This window comes from Lutra lutra, chromosome 18 (assembly GCF_902655055.1).
Source record: "Lutra lutra chromosome 18, mLutLut1.2, whole genome shotgun sequence".
In the NCBI taxonomy this organism is placed as follows: domain Eukaryota; kingdom Metazoa; phylum Chordata; class Mammalia; order Carnivora; family Mustelidae; genus Lutra; species Lutra lutra.
Window position 1 is genome coordinate 31955950 of NC_062295.1, and position 21593 is coordinate 31977542.

General features: G+C 48.4%; 1 protein-coding gene and 1 non-coding gene across 11 annotated transcripts in view; one reads left to right on the plus strand and one right to left on the minus strand.

Annotated features, from left to right (window-relative positions):
• CUX1 (cut like homeobox 1) overlaps positions 1-21593 on the minus strand; it is a 358424-nt gene that overhangs the window by 145115 nt on the left and 191716 nt on the right. For all 10 annotated transcript variants that reach the window (XM_047712793.1, XM_047712792.1, XM_047712791.1 and 7 more), the window contains exons 4-5: positions 20125-20203; positions 1459-1596 (exon numbers count right to left, since the gene is read on the minus strand). In XM_047712793.1, the coding sequence (XP_047568749.1) occupies positions 1459-1596; positions 20125-20203 (217 nt within the window). The remainder of the gene's footprint in view (positions 1-1458; positions 1597-20124; positions 20204-21593) is intronic.
• Positions 6964-7069, plus strand: LOC125091211 (U6 spliceosomal RNA). Its single transcript, XR_007124612.1, has one exon. It is a non-coding gene; the product is annotated as a U6 spliceosomal RNA (small nuclear RNA).

Genomic DNA, 21593 nt, shown 5'->3' on the forward strand with positions numbered 1-21593 from the left:
GTGAGGTCTCTCGATCACTTGTTTAAGGTCTCAGAGCTAAATAGTGGCCCTGGAGGGTCTCAAAGCAGGTCTGTCTGCCTCCGGAGCCTTGTTCTGAAGTCTGGGGACTAGGGTATCTCACTGAAAAAAGCCCATCAGATGGGGCCTTTGGGGAGGACATCCCACACCCGGTTACGGTTCCTCGTGGGGCAACTGGCCCTGGGGGAGCCAAGCGAGCCTGGTCGCCGAGGGAGACCACACAGGGCCCAGGGCCCACCTGCACCTCCTCCAACAACAACAAAAAATCCATCCATAAAAAAAACAGGAAGAGCGGGTCTGTCAAAATGAGACGTCAGAGGTCATGGGAGGAAGAAAGGCAGCCCCTCCTCCTGGGCAGTGCTGCTAGGAACCCGGATGCGTGCATTCCCGGGGTTCTCTCTCACCTGGAGTGTGGGGGAAGGCGGCCCCTTCTCTAACCTAGATCCCAGCCTGCTGTGTCCAGTGCCTCACTGTGAAGCAGGACAAAGCTGTCCCGATGCACCCCAAAGGCTTACTGGTCCCTGTGGAGCCAGAGTGAGGTGGGGGCTCCTGGGGGTCTGTGTACTCCCCCCGATACGGGGGAAAGGGGTTCTTCAGGACTGCTCCTTGAAGCCTGTCTCCAATGGTCTCAAAGCCAAGGACACTTTAAAGATCTAAGTGATTGTTCTCCAGTGCATGGAACAGACTGGAGAAAGGGCCACTCCCCCGATGTCACCCAAAAGGCCAGCCCCTGGCTCCCAGCTCCTCCCTCGCCCACATGCCCAAACCAGAACACACGGGTGACGTTTTAGGTGGCGCTGGCAGAACGACTGGCAGCGGCTGCGACATGGGGCCACGCTCTGTCCCCGCGACAGGCAAGCCCGCAGGCTCCCGCACACGGTGACCACATCTGGATTCAAGATGCTGCAGAGACCCCTTTGTTCTTCCCCAAAAGGAAGAGCCGGGCGACCTCTGCCCTCCCAGCCTGGGTGGGTCGCTGGCTGGGCAGCCCGGCTGGTTCTCTTTCATTAAACTCGGAAGGACTAGGGGACATGGAGCAGCGGCCATTACCAAAGGACTTATGGCTCCGACCCTTTGATCACGAGCTGGCTCTCTGACAGGTGTCGCCCGCAGGCCGCCCATCAGCCTTCTGAAAGGCTGATCCCATCCCACGATGATCTGGGAAGGACTAGAAAGACTCCTGGGCAGCCCCGTCACAGGGCCGTAAGAGCAGGCGTCGTCACTGTGCTTGGGAGAAGTTTTGCTTCCAAACGGCTGCGCGTTATTACTATTATCAACTCTCTCTAACGATTCTGATTTGGGTCCCACCCTGACATTGTGACACGGAATCCAGTTAGACCTCGTCCCGACAGTGTGCGGAGGCAATTAGAGGCAGAGGGGAACAACAACAAAAAAGGCAAAGACAAGACAAAGTAAAGCACAGAACCGTCTGCCACCAACCTTGATTTTTCACTTCGGCAAATTCCTTGTTGTACTCTTCCAGAGTTTCCCGAAGCTTTTGGTTCTCCGTTTCAATGTCGTGCAGACGCTGCACTTTGAGCTGGAGCTGCTGCCCGAGGTCCAGGGCAGGCACGGGATCTACGGGAGAGGATAATGCACGTCACCCCACTCTGGGCACAGACCAGCCACGTACATGGCCCGGAGCAGGCCAACGGCGGGGCCCAGGAGGTCAGCCTGCCCTGGCTCCCCCGAGGCTTCTCTGCCCCCCTGCAGAGCCCCAGGTGACAGGCCAGGGATGCTTTTCTGCAGCCTACAAAGGACGGGTACGCAGCCCCAGCCTCCAGGGCCACAGTTTGTGGTTGTGGTGTGGCAGTGGCCATGGGTGCACTGGGATCTGCCCACGGCTCTGACATGGTGCGACACTTGAAGGATTTCTGGGTCCTCGAGCTGATGGACAGGAAGGGGACACACGTGGCGGAGGCAAGGGGAGGCACCAGAAGTCGCAAGTCTCCTGTAATGCTTGGGAGGCTGAAAGTACCACTGATCCCCTGACAGCGTCTTGCCGTCACGGACACTCTGATGGACGTTTTCTCACTGGAGCTTCCCTGCCATCCCAGGGAGGGGATGTGATGGTGTGTCGTGTTCCTGTCTCGCAGGTGGGACTAAAGCTCCTGGGAGCACAGTGGCTTGGCCAGGGTTTCCCGGCTCCGTGGCGGGCTGGCCAGCTGCGGGGGTAAGACTCCCCGGGTCACAGTGCGGATGCGGGAGACCGCACCTGCACGGGTTGCGTGAGGTCCCGTGGGCCCACTCGGTGTGTGATCTGCGATCAGACGGACCTACACAAAACTGGATTTTCCCCTCAAATTCCAGACTGCAGACACGGAACTTGCAATACTGACTCTTGGCCTTTGACTCTATTGCTATTTCAGCGTGCGGTGGGGAGAGGCTGATGCTCTCCGTTCTTTCCTCTGCGGCCAGAAAGGTGCGTCTGGTCCACCTGCTGGGCACCGGGCGAGCGCCTCCCCTAGAATTCTCGGCCGGTCCGCGTGGAATAACCCAGTCCGCTGGGCTTAGAGGAGATTACTGGAGATATTTCTGGTATGGACGCCAGTCTCACTTGTGAGGTGGCTGCGAAGATTTAGTCTCTGCGGTAGGAATGCTAAACACCGGGCCCCGAGCATCAACAAGGGCATATATTCAAGAGCGCACTTGATTTTCAAATACCAGAGTCATTAATTTTTCAGACCACCCTCGGTTCCTGGAAGCGAGGGGAGATCTCCCATGTCTGAGTCGGCCAGTCCGCCAGGAGCCCTGCGAGATGCCAGCGTCTCCGCAGAGTTTACAAAGAGGCAGGCCCTGGGGAATGTCCAGTGCGGTGGCGGACCCGTGCGCGGGGCTTTAACACAGCACTGGCCGTCATGCGACCCCTGGGGCGGGAGGGGGGCATTTATCCCGGGTGTCTACACAGTTTATGACTATGTCACTTTCTCATTTGTGGCTTTGCATTATTATTTTAATCAGCATTAAAATATTTACATTAAATTACATTTCAAAAGCTATTCTGGGGAGACGGGTCCTTATAAGTAGGGGGTAGTGATAACCCAGAGGCGGAACTCCTCAGAACATTCAAGGTGCCGTGTTTTTTGTCCTTTTTTTTTTTCTCATTTCACGCTTCTCCAGGGTACTTTTCTACCTCCCCACCTCCAACACCGGCCTTTTTCACCCTTCTTTCTCCCTGTGGCCCCATGCAGGTCAAAAGGCCTGAAGGACAGAGACAGTCCGCCCAGGGCCCCCTTCAGCTAGAACACCCATCTGAACTTGACACGGAGGTCAGGGAAGGATTGAGAAGGAGAACCGCTGCACTCGGATAAAATTCTATTAACATTCGCGCATGGAGGCTTTCCAGCACAGCTGCCCGTACAAATTATATTTTTAAAGAGCTAAGCTAGTGTCCTGCCCTCTCCGTCCCGAAAATTTCTGGCGACAACTTTTCTAGTCCATTCCTTTTAAAAGGCCAGGACCCACTGTGTCTGCTTCGAATAAAAAATAGCTTCCCCCGTTCGATTCAGCCAGGAACTCAGTGACATATAAAAAATAACACGCACATTATCAAGTGAATGGGAACTAGACCTTTAGACAAAATTTCAAAGCATTGCATTGTAAATGAAAATTCTGGCAATCTCATAATTATTCATTAGGCATGTATATTTAATTTAACACTATTAAAGGTTAATGCCTAAGTAGCAAAACTGGTCACAGAATAAAGAATGAACTCAATGTTCAAACATCTCTATGCATTAAACTTCAAACTTTACTACGGTACAGTTGAATGACTAGACGCCTCCAGCATTTGAATATTGTTTTGGATTATGTAAAAGGCATTGCTGAAGTCGCTCTTAGGCTTAATTTTTATTACTTGTATTAAAGGAACAGCTAATTACCACATGACAATATAATGACTCTAGCATGTTTGGGCTGGAGACCAAAACAATGAATCTCGGCGTGCCGAACCCCAACCTGTATGTTAATCCAGGGGAAATCATGGCTTTTTGTCTCGTTAATGATTCCCGGGGCCATTAAACCCCACACAAGTATTGTTGGGTCTCATTCTGAACGTCACAAGCCTCCGACCTCGGCAGCTCAATTAGGGAATTGTCTGGCGGAGACCACAGAACACACCAAATCCTGCAAACCCGTCTCCTTGCCTCTTCCAGTTCAACGGGCTTGATCGTCGGTTCCATCCGCCCAACGTGACAAACTTGCAAAGTGTTTTACAATCATCTGATAGTTAATTCCTAAAACGCTCTTTGAGGCATTATGGAGCTCATTATGCAACACAGGACCCAGAACATAATTACAACAAACAACAACAATACCATCACCTGCATTTACCCAGGACCTTCTCCTAAGTACATGTAACATGACCTCATTAATTCCAGCCGTCACAGTCAGAGGTCGGGGGAGGGGGCGCTGGCATCCCACCCAGGGACTTGGGTCGGGCGGGCGGCGGGGGGAGAGAAGTCGGAGGCAAACAGGCACGCACAATTCTAATTAGGATTTCTGCTTCCTGAACCAGCAGCCAACTAAATTATACTGTCTCTTCAAGCATTAATTTAACAAGTATTTCCTGCGCATCTCTCTGCTCCGGGCAAGGCCCAGGTGAGGTGCTGGGATGGACGTGCGGCAGCATCAGCTGGGACCAGCCTCACGGGAGAGACACAGCAAGTTCACAAAATGACCAAAGGGAAAGCAAAGAGGGCGACACTGACGAGATGAGCTGGAGACCACTCCGTGATGGAGACAACTGGCAAAGGTAAACTTTTTTTTTCTTTTTTTTAAAAAGAGGTGACAGGATTTAGATCCGTGGAGACTGTGGGGCAATCAGTCCTGGTGGAAGACGCAGCAAGTGGGCACGGAAGTGCCAGGCAGGGCCAGGAGAACTCTTCAGTCCGACTGCTGGCGCCCATGGACGTTTTATGACGTCAGGACCGTTCTAGGTGCTGGGTGGGGGGCATGGCGGTCAGAAGACAAAACCCTTGCTCTCAAAGGCCCGACATTCTACTGAAATGAAGGAAATGGACAAAAAGCAAAACTAAACAAAACAAAATACTTTCAAGCACTGCCAAGCAGGACCATGAGAGGAAACAGGGTGTGGGAACAGGGAATGGGTCCTGGAGACAGATGGACAGGGAGGGCCTCCTGGAAGAGGTGGCACCGAGATTAAGATGTGGGTGCCAAAGATGAGAGACTCTGAAGCCTCTTGGCAGAGAGAAGAGCAGTGCAAAGGCCCGGAGGCGGATGTGAATGTGGCATATTCCAGGCACAGAGAGAAGCCAGCAAGGCTGTGGTGAAAGGAAGAGAAGGACTGCAAGGGACACATCATCAGTGACTGAGGCCTGTGTTTAGGGAGCTAAAGAAGAATACAAACAAAGTTAAGGAGAGAAAGAGATGACATAAAGAAGAATCAAATCGAATTCTGGATCTGAAAATATCAAATACCACTGACGCGGTAAGTAGCGCATCAGTCTCATTAAAAAGACAACGTCTGAATCAAGTTTGTATTCAGTTCTACTCCAGATGGGAAAACCTGTCAGCAGAGGACGCTGGCAAGGTAAGCCTCTGGCCCACAAGAAGAAAACTGCAGTACTTAGGACCAAAGAAATGTTTGTTGGTTTAGTGGCAAAGTATTTAAGAGTTTTAGGCTTAAAGATGAGTTACGCAATTTTCTTTTGAAAAGTTAAATGTTCCACATTAGCCGCCCTGTTCTCTGATGGCAGATGGCTATCAGTAATATGCTGCCTTGCAGACATTTTTGAAAAAACAAATATATGATCTAGTTGATGTTTTAATACTTACTGGGAAAGAAACAACTTCTTGAAAGAAGTTCATGCTATAGTGATAGCATTTCAAAAGTAGGTATTTGGAAACATTCCCATCATCATCTAAACGTACAGGCAAAAACAACGTCCTCTACGAAAATGTCTCAGCCACAAAAATGACTGCAAAAAATGCAAAGAAATAGGATAATCGGGGGGCTGGGTGGGGGGAGATAAGTTAATAAAAATAGGACTAGAAATGACAAGAGATAATGGGATTAGTTGATGAAGACATCAACAGCTATTATAAGCCTGCTCAAAGATTTAAAGAAAAATATGGACACAATGAGGAGAGAAATGGAAGCTACAAAGAAGAATCAAATGGAATTCTGGAGCTTGAAATACAATGTCCGAAATGGAAAAAAAAAAATTCCCTCAACTGGCTTAACACCAGATTAGACACTGCAAAAGAATAAAGATCAGTGAATTCACAGACACAATCACAGAAACTGTCTGAACAGGGAAAAAGTTACTAAAACCTCGGCAACCTATGGAATGGTACCAGGCGGTCTAATGCTGGTCCTGGAGAGGGGCAAGGAGTAGATCTGAAGAAACAGGGGAGAATATTCCAAATTTGGTAAAGGTTATAAATATGAAACTCCAAGAAACTCAACAAACTACAAATAGGCTAAACACAGAACACCAATAAACCCCAACAAATTGCTGAAAAGAAGAATAAAAAGGCAATCTTAAAAGCCAGAGAAAAGAAGGCTTGTTCTGCGCAGGGGAAGAAAAATAAGACTAACTAGGGACCTCCTGTCAGAAATAAAGCAGGCCAGTTCTGAGAGGCAGAGAGAGAGAGAGAGAGAAACAAACAAACCCAAAATTGCCAACGTACAGTTTTATACCCAAGAAAAATGTCTTTCAAAAAAACGAGGTTGAGTTTTGTTTTTTTTTCCCCTCATATGAATGAAAGCTGGTGCAGCTCACGGTCAGCGTGCCCACACTGTCCCTAAGAAATGTTAAGGGAGATGATACAGACTGAAAGAAAATGGTGCCGGACAGAAACCTGGATGTGCATGAAAGAATAAACAACACCAGAAATGGTAAATATGTAAAAATAAAATGCTATTTTTCTCATTTTTAATTTCCCAAGAAGATCACTGACTATTTCAAAGCAAAAATAGGAGCGCTCGCTTCGGCAGCGCGTATACTAAAACTGGAACAGTACGGGGAAGATTAGCTTGGCCGTGCACAAGGATGACACGCAAATTTGCGAGGCATTCCATATTTTTCTATGGTGAAAGAAGAAAGCAAAAATAGTAACAATGTACTGTACCATTAGAACGTATCTAGGAATAAAATGAATAACAATACACAAAGGACTAGAGAGAGAAAATAAATGTATTGGAAGATTCTTCCGTTGTATGAGAAGTAGTATAATATTATTTGAAGGTACAGTGTAATAAATTAAAGATGGTGATTGTAAACCCTAAGTAATCACTGAAAAAATAAGACAAAGAGTTATAGATAACAAGACAATTGGGGAGGTAAAATAAGATCATAAAAAATAATCAAATGAAACAGGAAAAAAATAACCCAAACCAGGTAACACAAGTAAGAAACAAACAGTAAGCTGGCAGACTTAAACCCAACTTTATCCATAATTATACTCAATGTAAAAGACCTAACGTTCCACTTAAAAAGAAGATTGTCAGATTGGACAATAAAGGAAGGCATAGCTGTTTACAAGAAATGCAACTTAAATATAGTAACAAAAAACAGGTTAATAGTAAAAGCATAGAAAAAAGATCAAACATGAAAGCATTAATCAAGAGAAAGCTTGAGTGACTAAGTTCAAATCAGACAAAGGATACTTTAGGACATGAAATATTACTAGGGATAAAGAAAATCATTGTATAAACTTAACAGAAATCGTATGATGCATTTCCTGCAACCACAACAGAATAAATCAATGACGTAAATTCCCCACCCTAAGAAGAGTGAATAAAACCCAAAGTAAGTGGAAGTTGGTAAACAGTAAAAACAAAGAGTAATAAAACTTAAATCAGAGGGGGAAAAGAGAAAAAGTAAGGCAAGCAAAAGTTAGTTCTTAAAAAAAATAATCATTAAAATTGACAAGCCTCTAGCCAGAATGATCAAGAAGAAAAAAGAGAGAATCCACAAATTCTAAGATCGGGAATGACAAAGAAAGTATCACTACACATCCTACAGATGCTTGAAAGATAACAAAATATTATGAACAACATTATACCAGTAAACTGGATAATTTACATGAAATGGATCGTTCCCTGAAAAATTACCAAAACTGACCCAAGAAGAAATAAAACATCCTAATAGTCTTTTAAATGTTAAAGAAGTTAAATTTATAATGAAAAATTTTGTACGAAAGAAAACCTCAAGCCCAGATGCCTTCACTGGTGAACTAGAGAAGTTTTAGAGAAGAACAATAGGTATCTTACACCATAACAGAGATGGTGTAACATAATACCGGCATCACAGATAGATATCTTACACCAACTCTTTCAGCAAATAGAGAAAGAGGCAGCACTTTTCAACTCATTTTGTAAAACCACAGTCCTATATTCCTGATGAACGTAAATGTGAAAGCCCTTCATGAAATACTAGCAAATCGAATCCAGCATATTCTAAAAGCCACAACACATCATAACCAAGTTAAGATTTATCCCAGGAAGACAAGGCTGGATTAACATCACACCATCAACCACATAACTTCACCATATGAAGAGCAGAAAGGTAAAAAATTGTATGATCACCTCAAGAGATGCAGAAAAAATCTGACAGAATTCAGTATCTATTCATGACAAAAACTCTTGGCAAAGTAGGAATAGAAGGGCATTTTCTCAACCCCATAAAGAGTGTCTATTAAAAACCCCACAGCTAACATCATACTTAATGGTCAAAGTCTGAATGCTTTTCCCTAAATGTGGGACCAATGCAAGATGTCTGCTTTCTCTACTTCTATTCATGGTCATACCTGAGGTCCAAGCCAGTGCAAGAAAAAGAAAAAGAAATATTTGACATTACAGATTGAAAAAAATACAGAACACATCAATAACACTACCAAACAATTTGATCTGGTATTTATGAACATTCCACCCAATATCTAAGAAGTACACAATCTCTTCCAGCACACAAGGAATATGCCAGATAGAAGATCCCAAGGAATCTACCAAAAGGCTTTCAGAAATAATAGGTGAGTGTGAAAAGGCCACAAATACAGTATCATTATATAAAAAGTGCATTTCTATATAAAAGTGACAAATGGAAAAGAAAATTATAAAGCAAATACTATTTGCTATGGCATCCAAAAACATGACCTACTTGGGGTTATGCTGGATGAAATATGTGCAGGCTTGTATGCTGAGAACTATAAAATATTCCTGAGGGAAATCACAAAAGACTTAAATAAAAACACCATGTTTGAAAGGAAAGATTTGATAGTCTTAAATTGTCAATTTTCCTCAGATTATCTATAGAAGAACCTTGATTAAAATTCTAGGACACACATGTGTAAAAAGACGACCAGGGATGCCTAGGTGGCCTCTGCGTTCGGCTCAGGTCATGATCCCGGGGTCCATGGATTGAGTCCCACATCAGGCCCCTTACTCGGTGGGGAGCCTGTTTCTCCCTCTGCCTGCCACTCCCCCTACTTACGGGCACGCATGCCCGCATGTGTGCACTCTCTCTCTCGGACAATAAATAAATAAATAAATAAATAAAATTTTAAGAAGCCCAAAGATAAAGAACTTATATTACCTGATTAACACTGACTGTAAAGCTCTAGTAACCAAGACAGGGTGACATTAACATAAGGACAGACACACAAAACAATGAAATAAAATAGATGGTCCTTTACTATATATATATATATATATATATATATATATATATATATATATAGACGGATAGATAGATACATATATGTCTGTCTATATATATAGATTATATATATAAAAGAGGATCTAGACAACATCTCACACACATAATGTCCATTAATTTTCAATGAAACTTGACCTTAATCTCAAACCACACATAAAAACTAACTCAAAATGTATTATTGGCCTAGAGGTAAAAGATAAAAATTATACAACTTCACTGAAAACCACAAGAAAAAAAAATAGAGCCTAGTCAATAATTTCTTAGAACATTAAAAACAAAAACAAAAACAAAAAACAACAACCAAAAAACCCAGACCATAATAATCAGAGTAACTTGGGCTTTATTAAAATAAAACCTTATCCTCGTATGGGGAGAAAATATTTGCAACGCATATATTTGACAAAGGACCAGTGTCTAGAATATATAAAATATTTACAACTCGGTAATATGACGATCCATTTTTTTAACGGGCAAAAGATTTTAAACCCTTTATAAGTGAAGATCTAAGAATGACCAAAAGGCGCATGAAAAAATAGCATCATCAGTCATCAGGAATATGCAAATTAAAATCACAACAAAATAGGCTATACTCTCCGTGGAATGTCTAGCAGTGAAAAGACTGACAACACCAATTGATGGGGAGGACGTGGAGGACCCGGAACGCCCACTGGTTTCTTGCTGGGGGATAAGATAATACAACTGCTTTGAAAGAACAGCTTGGCAGTTTCTTGCACCTGTAACCGCATGCCTGCCCTATGTCTCAGCAATTCCAGTCCTAGGTAGTTACATATGTGTTTGTATTTATGTATTTATACGATTTTGATCATTTATGAGAGAGAGACAGAGCGAGCATGAGCAGGGAGAGGGGCAGAGGAAGAGGGAGTGGACTCCAGACTCCCCACTGAGCAGGGAGCCCAATGTGGGGCTCGATCCCAGAACCCAGGAGCACGACTTGAGCCAAAGGCAGATGCTTAGGCGAAGGAACCACAAAGGCGCCCCACGTCTTAGGTATTTAAAAAGTATGCCCACACAACAGCTGCTGATGAATGGTTATTGCGAGTTACTCACAGCAGCCCTCGCGCCGGAAACAATATGGGTGTCCATCAGCAGGTGGATGGACAAGCACGTTATTACCCCACACGGTGGGACACCATTCCACACCGCAAAGGAGAGGACTATGACGACACAGATGGACGGCACAGATGAATCCCCAACACAGCACGTTGAGGCGAAGAAGTCAGACACAGACGAGAACGTGCCAGGGTCTCCACTTATGTGGAATGCCAGAAATAGTAAAGCTGATTGAAACCGACAGAAAGCAGATCGGTGGTTACTGGGGTCTGGGATCAGCAGGGAACTTTGGAGGTGATGGGAAGGTTCCATATCTAGACTGGGAGGGTGGCCATGCTATCAAGTTGGTACACTTGAGATCGGTGCGTTTTATTGTCTGCAAATCGTGCCTCTACCAAGTTGACTTTAAAATATGGTATTTTGGGGAGAGCACAAAGTTTTTTTGTACTGCTGAGAAAATATAAATTTGAAGTCGTTTTCATTCTTCATCACATCCTTTTAATTCCATTTTTACCTTATGATTTATAATGTATTTGCTACATTCCTCTAATTATAAATGTCTGTCATTTAAGCAAGTGAATGCATAAGCATAGGCAAGGGGTATGATGTCAAGATTTGGGGGACGTGAACAAAAGTAGTTTGGAGACCACTGACTTAGACCCACCCAGCTGCCATGCAAAGGACGGCCGGGAGACGGGACAGGAAAGGTGGAGAGCCCAGTGGGGCGAGAGGGCATGGTGGCCCGGATGAGGTTGGTGGTGGCATCTGGGAGCATAACACACAGGAAGTTACTTAGGGAGAGAATGTAAATGCAGAAAAGAAAAAGGCTCGGCAGAGTCTGGGAACTGCCCACATTCAGAGCCCAGCAAGGAAGAGGTAGTTGTGGTGTCGGGGGAGGAGTATAGCAGGTGGGGGGCGGTCGGTGGGGGGAGGTCAGCAGGCATAACTGACTCTGGAGTTTTGCTATTATGGGGAGTAGAGAGCTGGCCGGTGGCTGGCAGCTGTCACCCTCCTCTGATCACATATACTTTCTCAAAGAGGTCTGAGGTGTGTGGAGATCAGGGTGGAAACAAGGTATGAAACAGAACACGGATGGGGAAGAGGGGCTAGTCTGTGTTCTTTAAACTTGAAGTGAACTGACATCCTCTGGTCTTCTTGTTTTGGATTCTCTGCGTCACCATAAAGGGAGTGCTGGCAGGCTCTGATAAAACTCAATATGGGGGGGGGTACGTTCTAGAAGGAGGACGCTGCTGGTCTTCATGGAGCACGGTCGAGGCTGGGAAACAGGGCTTCTGATTCGCGGGGGGCCCTGGTGCGCTGGGGAGGGTGCGGACAGCCTGCTGGTGAGCTGCCTCTCAAGAACCACCTCGCCAAAACCCAGCCCACGCCTGTGCAGAGTGCTGCGGGCAGCGGGGCTGTCCCCAGCCATCGGGGGGGTGAATGTGCCCCTTGTGAGTGCCATCCCGGCGATGACATCACAGCGCGGCAGACGCTCCTTTGCGCCGGGGCACTCTAGGCTAATGTAATCATACGATTACATAATTAACCCAGCTGTCTCATTAAGAAAATCAACTGGAATTCAGGGCATAATTAGTCATACAGCAATTAGCATGCTGATGAGCAACTGATGAAAAGCTGTCTAGCTATCAAGTGTGCCAGGACCACCCCGGTTACGGCAAAGGGGGGAAGAAGCGACACACCTCCCCGCGCGAGCGAGCCCAGGATCCCCAAGGCCCTGCTGGTGAGTCCCTGCACTGTGTCGAGGGGCCGGGAAGCCGATCGGCAGGGAGAGCCCAGAGGAGGAGAGAGGTGGCACGCGGATGTGGCCGTCGGCGCTCAGAAGCCCATGTCGTCACGTCTGCCTTTCTTTAACACGCAGCGATGCCTTGGCCAGCAAACCGGTGCGCACAACGGAGACGCTGGTCGGGCCGCAAAGCTGCGTGAAGCTGGGCAAGGGCAGTAGAGAAGCTACCTCCCTGTCTGGTTTATGGTGACCCCAGGGCTGGGCAGAGTGTGACTGTCCCTTGGCCTCTAGTCCCCAGGCTGCTTCAGGACCAGCTCTGGGCCAGCGGAGAGACAGGAGGACATCTGCAACCCGCAGCCTTCATGGCTTGGTCCTGGTTCCTCTTCCGTCCCATCAGGGTGCTGGCTGGTGCTTGATTCTCGCGTGTGAATGAAAATGCTTTAGGAAGGTAAACTGAGTATGTGCAAAGGGGATCCCGAGGTTACAGAGTTCTCTCTGGAGGGGCCTGGGCACGGGCTTGGCTGCCAACAGCAGGAGATCTGGAAAACACGGACTGGAGCAGCCTTACAGGATCAGGCAGGAGCGGCCACATCCCTACAGTCTTAAAAAATGCCACCAAGGAGTGCGTCCTTTTCAACGCTGGTATGAGAAGCAAGGGCTGTTTCTAACTAGATCCTCAGATATCGTTTCTTTTTTTCCCAGAGTCTTGCTATGGGGATCCTTGGTCAGGGGCAGGCGGGGAAGGAGGAAGGAGGGATGTCACGGTATTTTCCCATTTTAAATGATGGTGTGTCCTCCCTCGAACCTGGCGTGTTGGGCACAAAGGCCCAGATGACTATTGTCTTCTTACGGAGGCGCGTTAAAAAGCAGTTCTCAAAAACGGCGACGTTCTACTTTATTTCTGGATCCTCAAATGCTAGGTGGCCGGGGATATTTACCAGGGCAGGTTTTCCCGAATGCAAATTACAACCTCCCAGAGGAGCACCTGGGAGCAGCGGCATTTTCTAGCGAGTTCTGAAAACCGAGGGGCCTCTCTTCGCCCACTCTCCTTCAAGACTTCTGCAGACCAACACCTCGGCTCACACCTGCAGGCCAGTTACTCCACGGAAATCAAGGGAGGGCAGGCACTCGTGAAACATGGAGTTCTGGCAGTGTTTCATAAGCCAATGAATATTTTATATCGCTGGTAATGTGCTTCCTCAGATTTAAATCTTAAAATAAACCCTTCCAGGCACTGCCTTTGTGTTTGAAGGGTTTGTGTCTGTAGGGCCTAAACCACATCTTAGCAAGGAGTGACAGGTGATTCTCTGTTGGGGGTTGGGGAGGGGCGGCGCGGACAGAGGCAAGAAGGTGACGGGAACTTGCAGACAGAGGCTCTTATGGTGAATCTAGTCCCCAAGGCAGAAAGGTTCTGGGCCCCCGTGTCCGGGCGGGAGCTCCACCCCTTGGTCTCTTCTCCCCGTTTTCTAAACTTCAAAAAGACCCCGTTGCCAAGATGTTTCTGAGACGGGAGAAGTCACAGTTGTATTTTACACAAATTGGTAAGTGTCTCACAAACACTCAACCGACTAGTGCTTCAATTCTGAGCTGTTTTCTATTAATAAGGGCAATTCAGAGACGAAGATGTGATCGTTCTGATTTATGCTGCCCCCACCCCGACTATACAGATAAATACGTGCTCACTGTGGGGGGAAAAAATGTGAAAAGTACCAAGAAGCAAGAGCAAGTCACCCCCGCCAGGTCAATTCTGGGCAGATTATGCACACCGTAACTCTGCTCAAGATATGGTACCAGTCCAGCTCTGCAAGAGCCTTCTGGAGAGGTCGTTCTAGAATGTTTCCAGCTATGGGTGAGGATCACACTTTAAGAGCGGAACCATTTATTTTTCCTTCCACTGCAGTCAGGGATGGAGGCTGCCTTTAGCCTGTTTAATTGTGGGAGTATTTTCTCAAAGACTGGGCAGTCTCCCACCAGGCAGAAAGGAACCAGCCAGGGGTAGGCGAAGGCCAAGGCTCCGTCGCGTTTGCGCCTTACGTGCTTTAGGGCCTGGCGCAAAACGCACCGCCCGGAAGTGCTGGCCGAGGGAATGTCTTCCAGGACTTCAGAAACAGCATGCCTCGAACCTTCTCTCGCCACTCAGGGTCACTGCTGTTGACGGATATTCAGTGAACTTGGATCTCACCCACAAACACATGCCCATGCAGGGGGACGCTGGCCTCCTAAGCGAACTGGCTGTGGAGGGACTCCCCCTCTGGGGGCGCCTCGCCCAGGTCTCCTTACCAAGTCATGTTGGTGGTGGATGGCTGTGACGTCTTCATGAGCTCAGCACCAAGTAATAAATACAAATCTCAATCAGAGGTGTATTAAAAGAAAAAAACGTAAATATGTCCAAGTTGAAGCTACCCCGATAGGCTGACTGTGAACGGTATGATATAAAACACGTCTGTGAGGAAACTGACAGATGAAGCCATCTTGACAAACGTAGTAAAATCCTGACTTATTTATGAATCGAAAGGTAAAAATGCTCTCATTGACAATAAAGGCAAAGGCCACTTTAGAATTACAACAATGATTAGAGATGATACTAGAAGTCAGGAAGAGAGGCTAATCCTGCCAGCTGTCTATTGGTGTTCCTTTTAAGACTGACTGATTTTAGAGAGAAAGCGGGTAGGGGGACAGAGGGAGAGAGAGAATCATGAGCAGACTGTCCTCTGAGCGTAGAGCCCGATGACGATCTCACGACCCTGACATCATGACTGGAGCCAAAATCCAGAGCTGGATGACGCTTAACCGACTAAGCCCCCAGGCGCCCCTGCTGGTCTTCCTTTTCATTAATAAGCCAGACGAAACCATGTATAAGCAAGCCCTGACATCCTACCGTGTCCTGGTGAGGGCCGTCCCCCTCACCTTCCTCAGTCATCCCCCCTACCTCCTTCATGCAGGCGAAATCCATGCATTTGCCTCTAATTTTACTCCTGCCACCTGAAACCAAGTGACCTCATCTCTCCCTCCCCACGTCCCCTTGGGACACCTTTCTGATCTGTTGTCCCAACTGCACTCAGGACAACATTTTTATTAAGCCCATCGGAGAGTGTCATTTCCCTGCTCACAAGCCGTCCCCAGTTTCTGCCTGTGAGATGAAGCCCAGAATCTGTCCCCTACCCTACCAGGCCCCTGCCTGCCTCCCCGGTGAGGTGACCACGAGGGCGTGCGCCCCTTACTGGGGCCTATTAGCAGCGGCCCCTTGACCAGGGACAGTGTTTCTGTTTAGATGACATCGTCCTTGGCCCCTCCTGTCACTGCCCAGGGCGGCTGCCTGGGACACTGCCCAGTCCTCTCTGATCTCCACTCCATGCCCGATGGGCGTTACCTCCAAAATACTTGTCATACCTACACTTTAATTACTATGTGTGTGGTTGCTTTTAATGCCCACATTCCCCCACCCTCCGAAGTCCATGAGAACAAGAAGCCATTCGGCTGATTCGCTCGCGACTCCATCCCTGGGGCTCAGCATGGTTCCTGGGACCCAGGGAAGGGACAGCTTCCGAGGTGCTCGCCAACTCACCCCAGGGAGGGAGGGGTTGCAGCAGTGTGGAAAGAGGGCGTGCTTTGGCCAAAGTTAGCAGGGTATTTCCAATAAAAAGCATCCCTCAAAATGGGCCACGGAATGAAGAACAGTCTGGGGGCAAACGAGAAAGATGGTAAATTTGGGGGGGGAGTCTTATCTATTTCAACTGTTTGGGGGACTCATCAGGACGATTATGTATCTAAATGTTTATTCAGTGTCTCTAAGACGAAGGTGCTTGGGTGAAGAGAAGGGCCATCGCTTGGGATTTGGGACGTGGAAAATGAAAGAGGGAGGAGCTACACAGCCCAGTGTTTCTTCTCCCCTCAGCGTGGCCCCAGGGGCCAGTGTCAGCCTCGGGAGTGTGGTCCGGTGTGAACAACGACGGCCTGCACGGGCTTAGCAAGAAATAGTGTGTCTTTCGCTGATTCATTCGACCAATGTTTATGGAGTTTCCGCGACACGGCAGGTACTGGGGGAGACAATAGGAAAATGAGGAGGGACAAGACCCCATCCCCGTCTCCCTGCCGGGCCAGAAAAGAAAACAGTGGAGTGCCATGAGTTGTATCGGGCAAACGCAGGGTGCTGGGGATGAGCGCGTGCGCGTGTGTGAGAGAGAGAGAGAGAGAAGGGCTAAGCCAGACCTGGGAGGTCCTGTAGGAGGGTCTCAGGTTCACCTGGAGGAATAAGGTATCCGTTGAGATGGGGCCTGGCCTGCCTGTGGGGTGAAGGATAACCCATTCCTACAAGCCTGGAGACTCACTTTGAGAGGCTGTAGACACGAGGGGGTGGCCGGAACTATGAAGCGGAGAGCAGAAGTGGGGTGGACAGAAGTGGATGGAATTGAGAACATTCTGGAGGCAGAATGGCCAGGACGCGGTGACGCCGTGCTCTCACGTGAGCAGCTGGTTTGAAGGTGGTGCTGGTCACTGAGAGACGCAGAGCAAGGAGCGGGTTTCCTCCGGACACACTGGGTGGTTTCGGGGCACCCGTCAGTCATTCGGGGGGCATGCCCAGGAGCTACCGGCTACGTAAGCAGACACTCGGAGGACTCAGAACTGAGCCGGGATGGAGCTCTAAGAGCCACTAGTGTGCCCCTCGGTGAGTTCTGCTGCTGAGGACTCCCGGGTGGCTCTGGGATGACACCACACCTTGGGGCACGCCACATATCACACCTGCTGTACGCCAGGCCCTGCTCCAAGCCCTGGGCACAGAGTGACAACGCAAAGCTGTCCTCAGAAGGACCAGCAGGCACAAAATAAGAAAAGACACAAATAAAATTTCTGCATCATGGGGTGGGGGGGTGGGGAGAGAGGGCGCGCCTGGGTGGCTCAGTCGGTGGAGGTAGTGACTCTTGGCTTCGGCTTAGGTCATCATCTCAGGGTCATAAGGTCATGTCCCCCGTCAGGCTCCACGTTCAACATGGAGCCTGCCAGACATTTGTTCTTCCCCTTTGCTCCTCCCCCTGCTAACTCACTCTCTCTCTCTTTCACAAATAAATAAGTAAAATCTTTAAAGAAAAAAATGTTCGGATGGGAAATGGGGGGTGGGGGGGTTGGTTCTGTCGGATTTCTGGGCCAGCCTCCTTAGTCGCTGGCGCTTTGTCTCCGCCTCTCCCCGGAGCCAGCTGTCGGCTCTTCCTGGGCTCCTGGAGCTCGGCCACAGGACACACAGCTGAAATACCCACCCCGTTATTCCCGACAGCTGCCCTGACTCTTCCGATGTCGCGTAAGTCGCTGTTTCTTACAACCAGAATTTAACACTCTCTCCACCCCCCCCCCCACCCGATGTTTCTGGGTTCAGGTGGACTGCGGCCGAAAGCACACAGACAGTGAAACCCCGACTCCCCCCACCTGCCCGCCTGTCAGTAAATGCGAGGCTGCTGCCCAGGCCCTTCCTGTAAGGCTCAGCCACAGGATTACTTCATCTGAGCAACAAGCAGACTTCAAAACCCAGGCGGAGGGCTCCAAGCTCCATTCCTGCTTTGCAAAGAACTTGCTGGATGTGTCAGACCCCAGCACTTGTAAGAAAGAAATACCTAGGAGGTGCACGAAAGCGATCTTACGGGGCACGCGGATGTACTTTGATCTACTTTTACTCTTAACAGAAAACATCAAACGTCATTTGCTCCCACGGCCTTACCTCGAAACTGCCAACTTGACTTCTCCAGCCAGAAATGTAATTATGAAGAATATCACCAATACGGGAAAAATGCTGATGGTACGACATTAAGCAACAAAAACAGAACAGCTACCCACGTTATAATCGAGATTCTATAAAAATTATAGGTCTATAAATGAGGCCTGCTCAGGCAAAGAGGAGAGTTGATTTAAAAACTGTCTCTTCTTTTTCTATGAGAAATTTAGATGGAGACTAACTGCAAAACGAGAAAGCCAGCAACTTGTTAAAGGAATTGCCCGGCTTGAGAGAGTTCACTAAGGGAAGACCCAGGGACAAATGGACTTTTAAAAAAGAGAGCATAGGTTATTTAGAAAACAGCAGCTGAAGGCTCTCTGGGTCTCTGGCAAAGGCAAAACAAGCCCGTCCCCTTTCAACTAAGTCACCCACACAAAACTTGCAAAAGAAAATGCAAGCAGGCCCACCAAGCTGCCCATTTCTGAGAAATGGTGCATGTCAGGCACCAAATGATCCGGTTACCCTGAAGAAGCCTCCTCATAAGCCTTGCCCAGGGTGGTCGGGGAACCCCTAGGTAGACACAAACTCTTGCAGAAAATCAAAAGGCTGCACTTTGGAACTAAGGGCTGGAGATGCTCCCAAGACAGTGAAAAGTTAGACGAAAGAAAACCATTCTCATCACTAGGGTGTTCCCCTACCTTATTCCATTTTCCAGATGAGAAAGCTGAGGGCCAGAGAAGAAAAGGAATGTAACCAAGACCTCACAACAGGCCCTGGCGGGAGAATCCGTCAATTCAATATGGCAGATGGGTCATATTCTTTATTTGGAAGAAGTTGTGATTTCTGACATGGGAGTGATTGTCTCTCTGTCCAGAGTGTCCAGAGTGCTTTCCGCCACCCCTCGCTTGGCTTGGCCTCCATTAACTCCCACTCCCAGAGGGGACAGCCGAGCCTAGTGAACCCAAATTGGAATTCAAGTACAGACACCAAGGAGGTCTACTTCTGCTCTGCTTTGTTAAAAGCAGCTCTAGTAATGTCGGTAATGCTCAGAGGATTACTGAGAGTAAGTGAGCGCTTCCAACTGGCTGGGGAAGGGAGGGTGCTGGTAATTTGGCTTCCTTGGTCTGTAGAGGAGGACGTTCACACTACTTTCCTGATTTTCTGATCTGAGTCTTTCCAGGACTGAGCTGGGACCCATGTGATCATGTCCATCACCTCCCCCATGGTTTCTAGGTGAGTGGAACGCCTGGGAAAAGACGACCAATGGGGCCAGTGGGTCAAGGTGCTCTGAATTCTGCCTCACTTTTCTAAAATAAGGAATGGAAAGTCATTCCCTCTCTGAATGTCCAGCAAGGATGATTAAAACGTTAACTCTTTAGTTCCTTTACAAGAAGAAACCACCCATCTATGTCCCAAACAGGCTGCCTCTTGCCCTTGGCTATAACTTAAGTGAAAGACTTGGCCAGAGGATGCGAATTCCCTGGGTGACCTGGGAGGGAGGAGACGCTCCAGGGGCCCTATCAGGGCCACTCCCAAAGGTGGAATCGGTCAGTCCAGAAGCGTCAACGTTCACGATGTCTGCCTGGCACAGGCATTGGTTCTGTTTCTTCTCTGTGAATGCACAGCACTGCATACCGAGGCTAAAGGGAGCCCCACAAGTTGGAGTTTCTGCACTTACAAAGGCATCAACTGGAAGTTATACGGTTAACTTCAGCAGATGCGCATCTGATTTCCATAACCATCCGAAGCCTGGGTTTTCAAGAATCCATATTCCCAGAATTCCCAGCTTCCTGGGGAGCTGCCATTGCTGGTCTAATTCCCTTAGGGAAGCTGAGAAGAATAAGCCCGAGACCCACCAACGCACCAACACAGAACGCCCACTGGCGGCTTCTGGAAGGGCGCGGGCTTACCTGGAACGTCGATCAATCTTTTGTAGACATTCAAGAAGGCTGCCTCGGCTTCTTTGCTTCTTTTACTCAGTGCATCAATCTGAAAGGCAACAAAAGAAGGAAAAGAAAAACAAAGAGCTCAAAATTTGTCAAGAGGTCATTGAGAAATCATCATGCATCTAGAGAGTTCCAGGGCAAAGAGAAGTCTGGTTTCTTCACAAAAATGTCGGGCAGCCAGGCCTTCCCCTCGGGGAAGATGGTGGCAAACACACGAAGGGGCAACAATCCCCGTGGGCCCAGCTGGTGAGAGTGGCAGGGCAGAAACAGGGCTGTGCAGCCACGTGTGACCCTTGGTCCCACAGCCCAGCTGAGAAAATGGTCCCTGTCCTCACTCTGTGAGTGTTTACCAAGAGTTGGCCATACGCCTGCTCTGAGCCAAAGGAGCTGTGGTCCAGCAGGGGGAAGAGGTATGCAAACAAGGGGCTAAATCCCACTCGGGAAGAGCAGAGCCATGGGGACCCCGAGAAAGGGCCACCAAGCAGGCAAGTGGGTGACATCTGAGCAGAAACTGCAGGAGGAGTTCACCAGGTGGGAAGGAGAGACATTGCACGTTCGAATACCCAGAGCCAAACCCTTCAGTCTGGAGGTTCACAGGTCCTGGTTAAGGATCTTATGAAGGCCAAGGGCCCTGCTTCTAAAAACACACGTTGAGTGATGTACTCTCCTTAGGATACTCACGGGTCCTCTTGTGTTCCATCCAGGGGATCCAGGGTGAGAACCCACGATGGGGCTGTCACAACACACCCCGACACCATGGAATGTGGGGGTATGCTGGGATGCGAATGGGGACACTCGGCTGATGGGACCGGGCAGGGGAGCAGGGCTCAGACCACGAAGGGCCCGCAGTGCGCATAGGAGGTGACATTCAAAGGGGGTCAAACCGAGCTAATAGGAGGCACAGAAGAACCAGACAAGTCAAGGACGGCCCCCAGGTTTCTAGCTTAGGCACCAGGCTCGTGACGGTGACCAGGATTGATGAACCCACCCAGCTGGGCCAGCGGAATGTCTCTTCATCAACGAAAGGGGACACGTGACACTCTCAAGTGTGCCAGACACACATCCAAAGAGCCCTTGCTTGCTATGACCTCGGTACGTATTCTGCTCACGTAACATACTTGTTGAAACATCCGATCACTTTTTATACCTGAAACATTCAAGATGCTACATGTACCGAGTTCATACTGGCTCAGGAAAAGGACACTAAATTACATATTCCTTCTGTCCCCTTGCAGAATTATACGCTCTGCCTCCAATGTTATTAAAGAGGCAAAAGGATGTGACTTAATTATAGGGTCCCTCGTGGGAGCCAACCAACAATTTGTTCAGGGCTGAGAGAGGCCACCTGATGAGGGATAGGAAGACGCTGGGGAGCAGGACTCGGGTCTCAGGGAACCCAGGGCAGAGATAACCAGCATTTCCAGTCCCAGCCA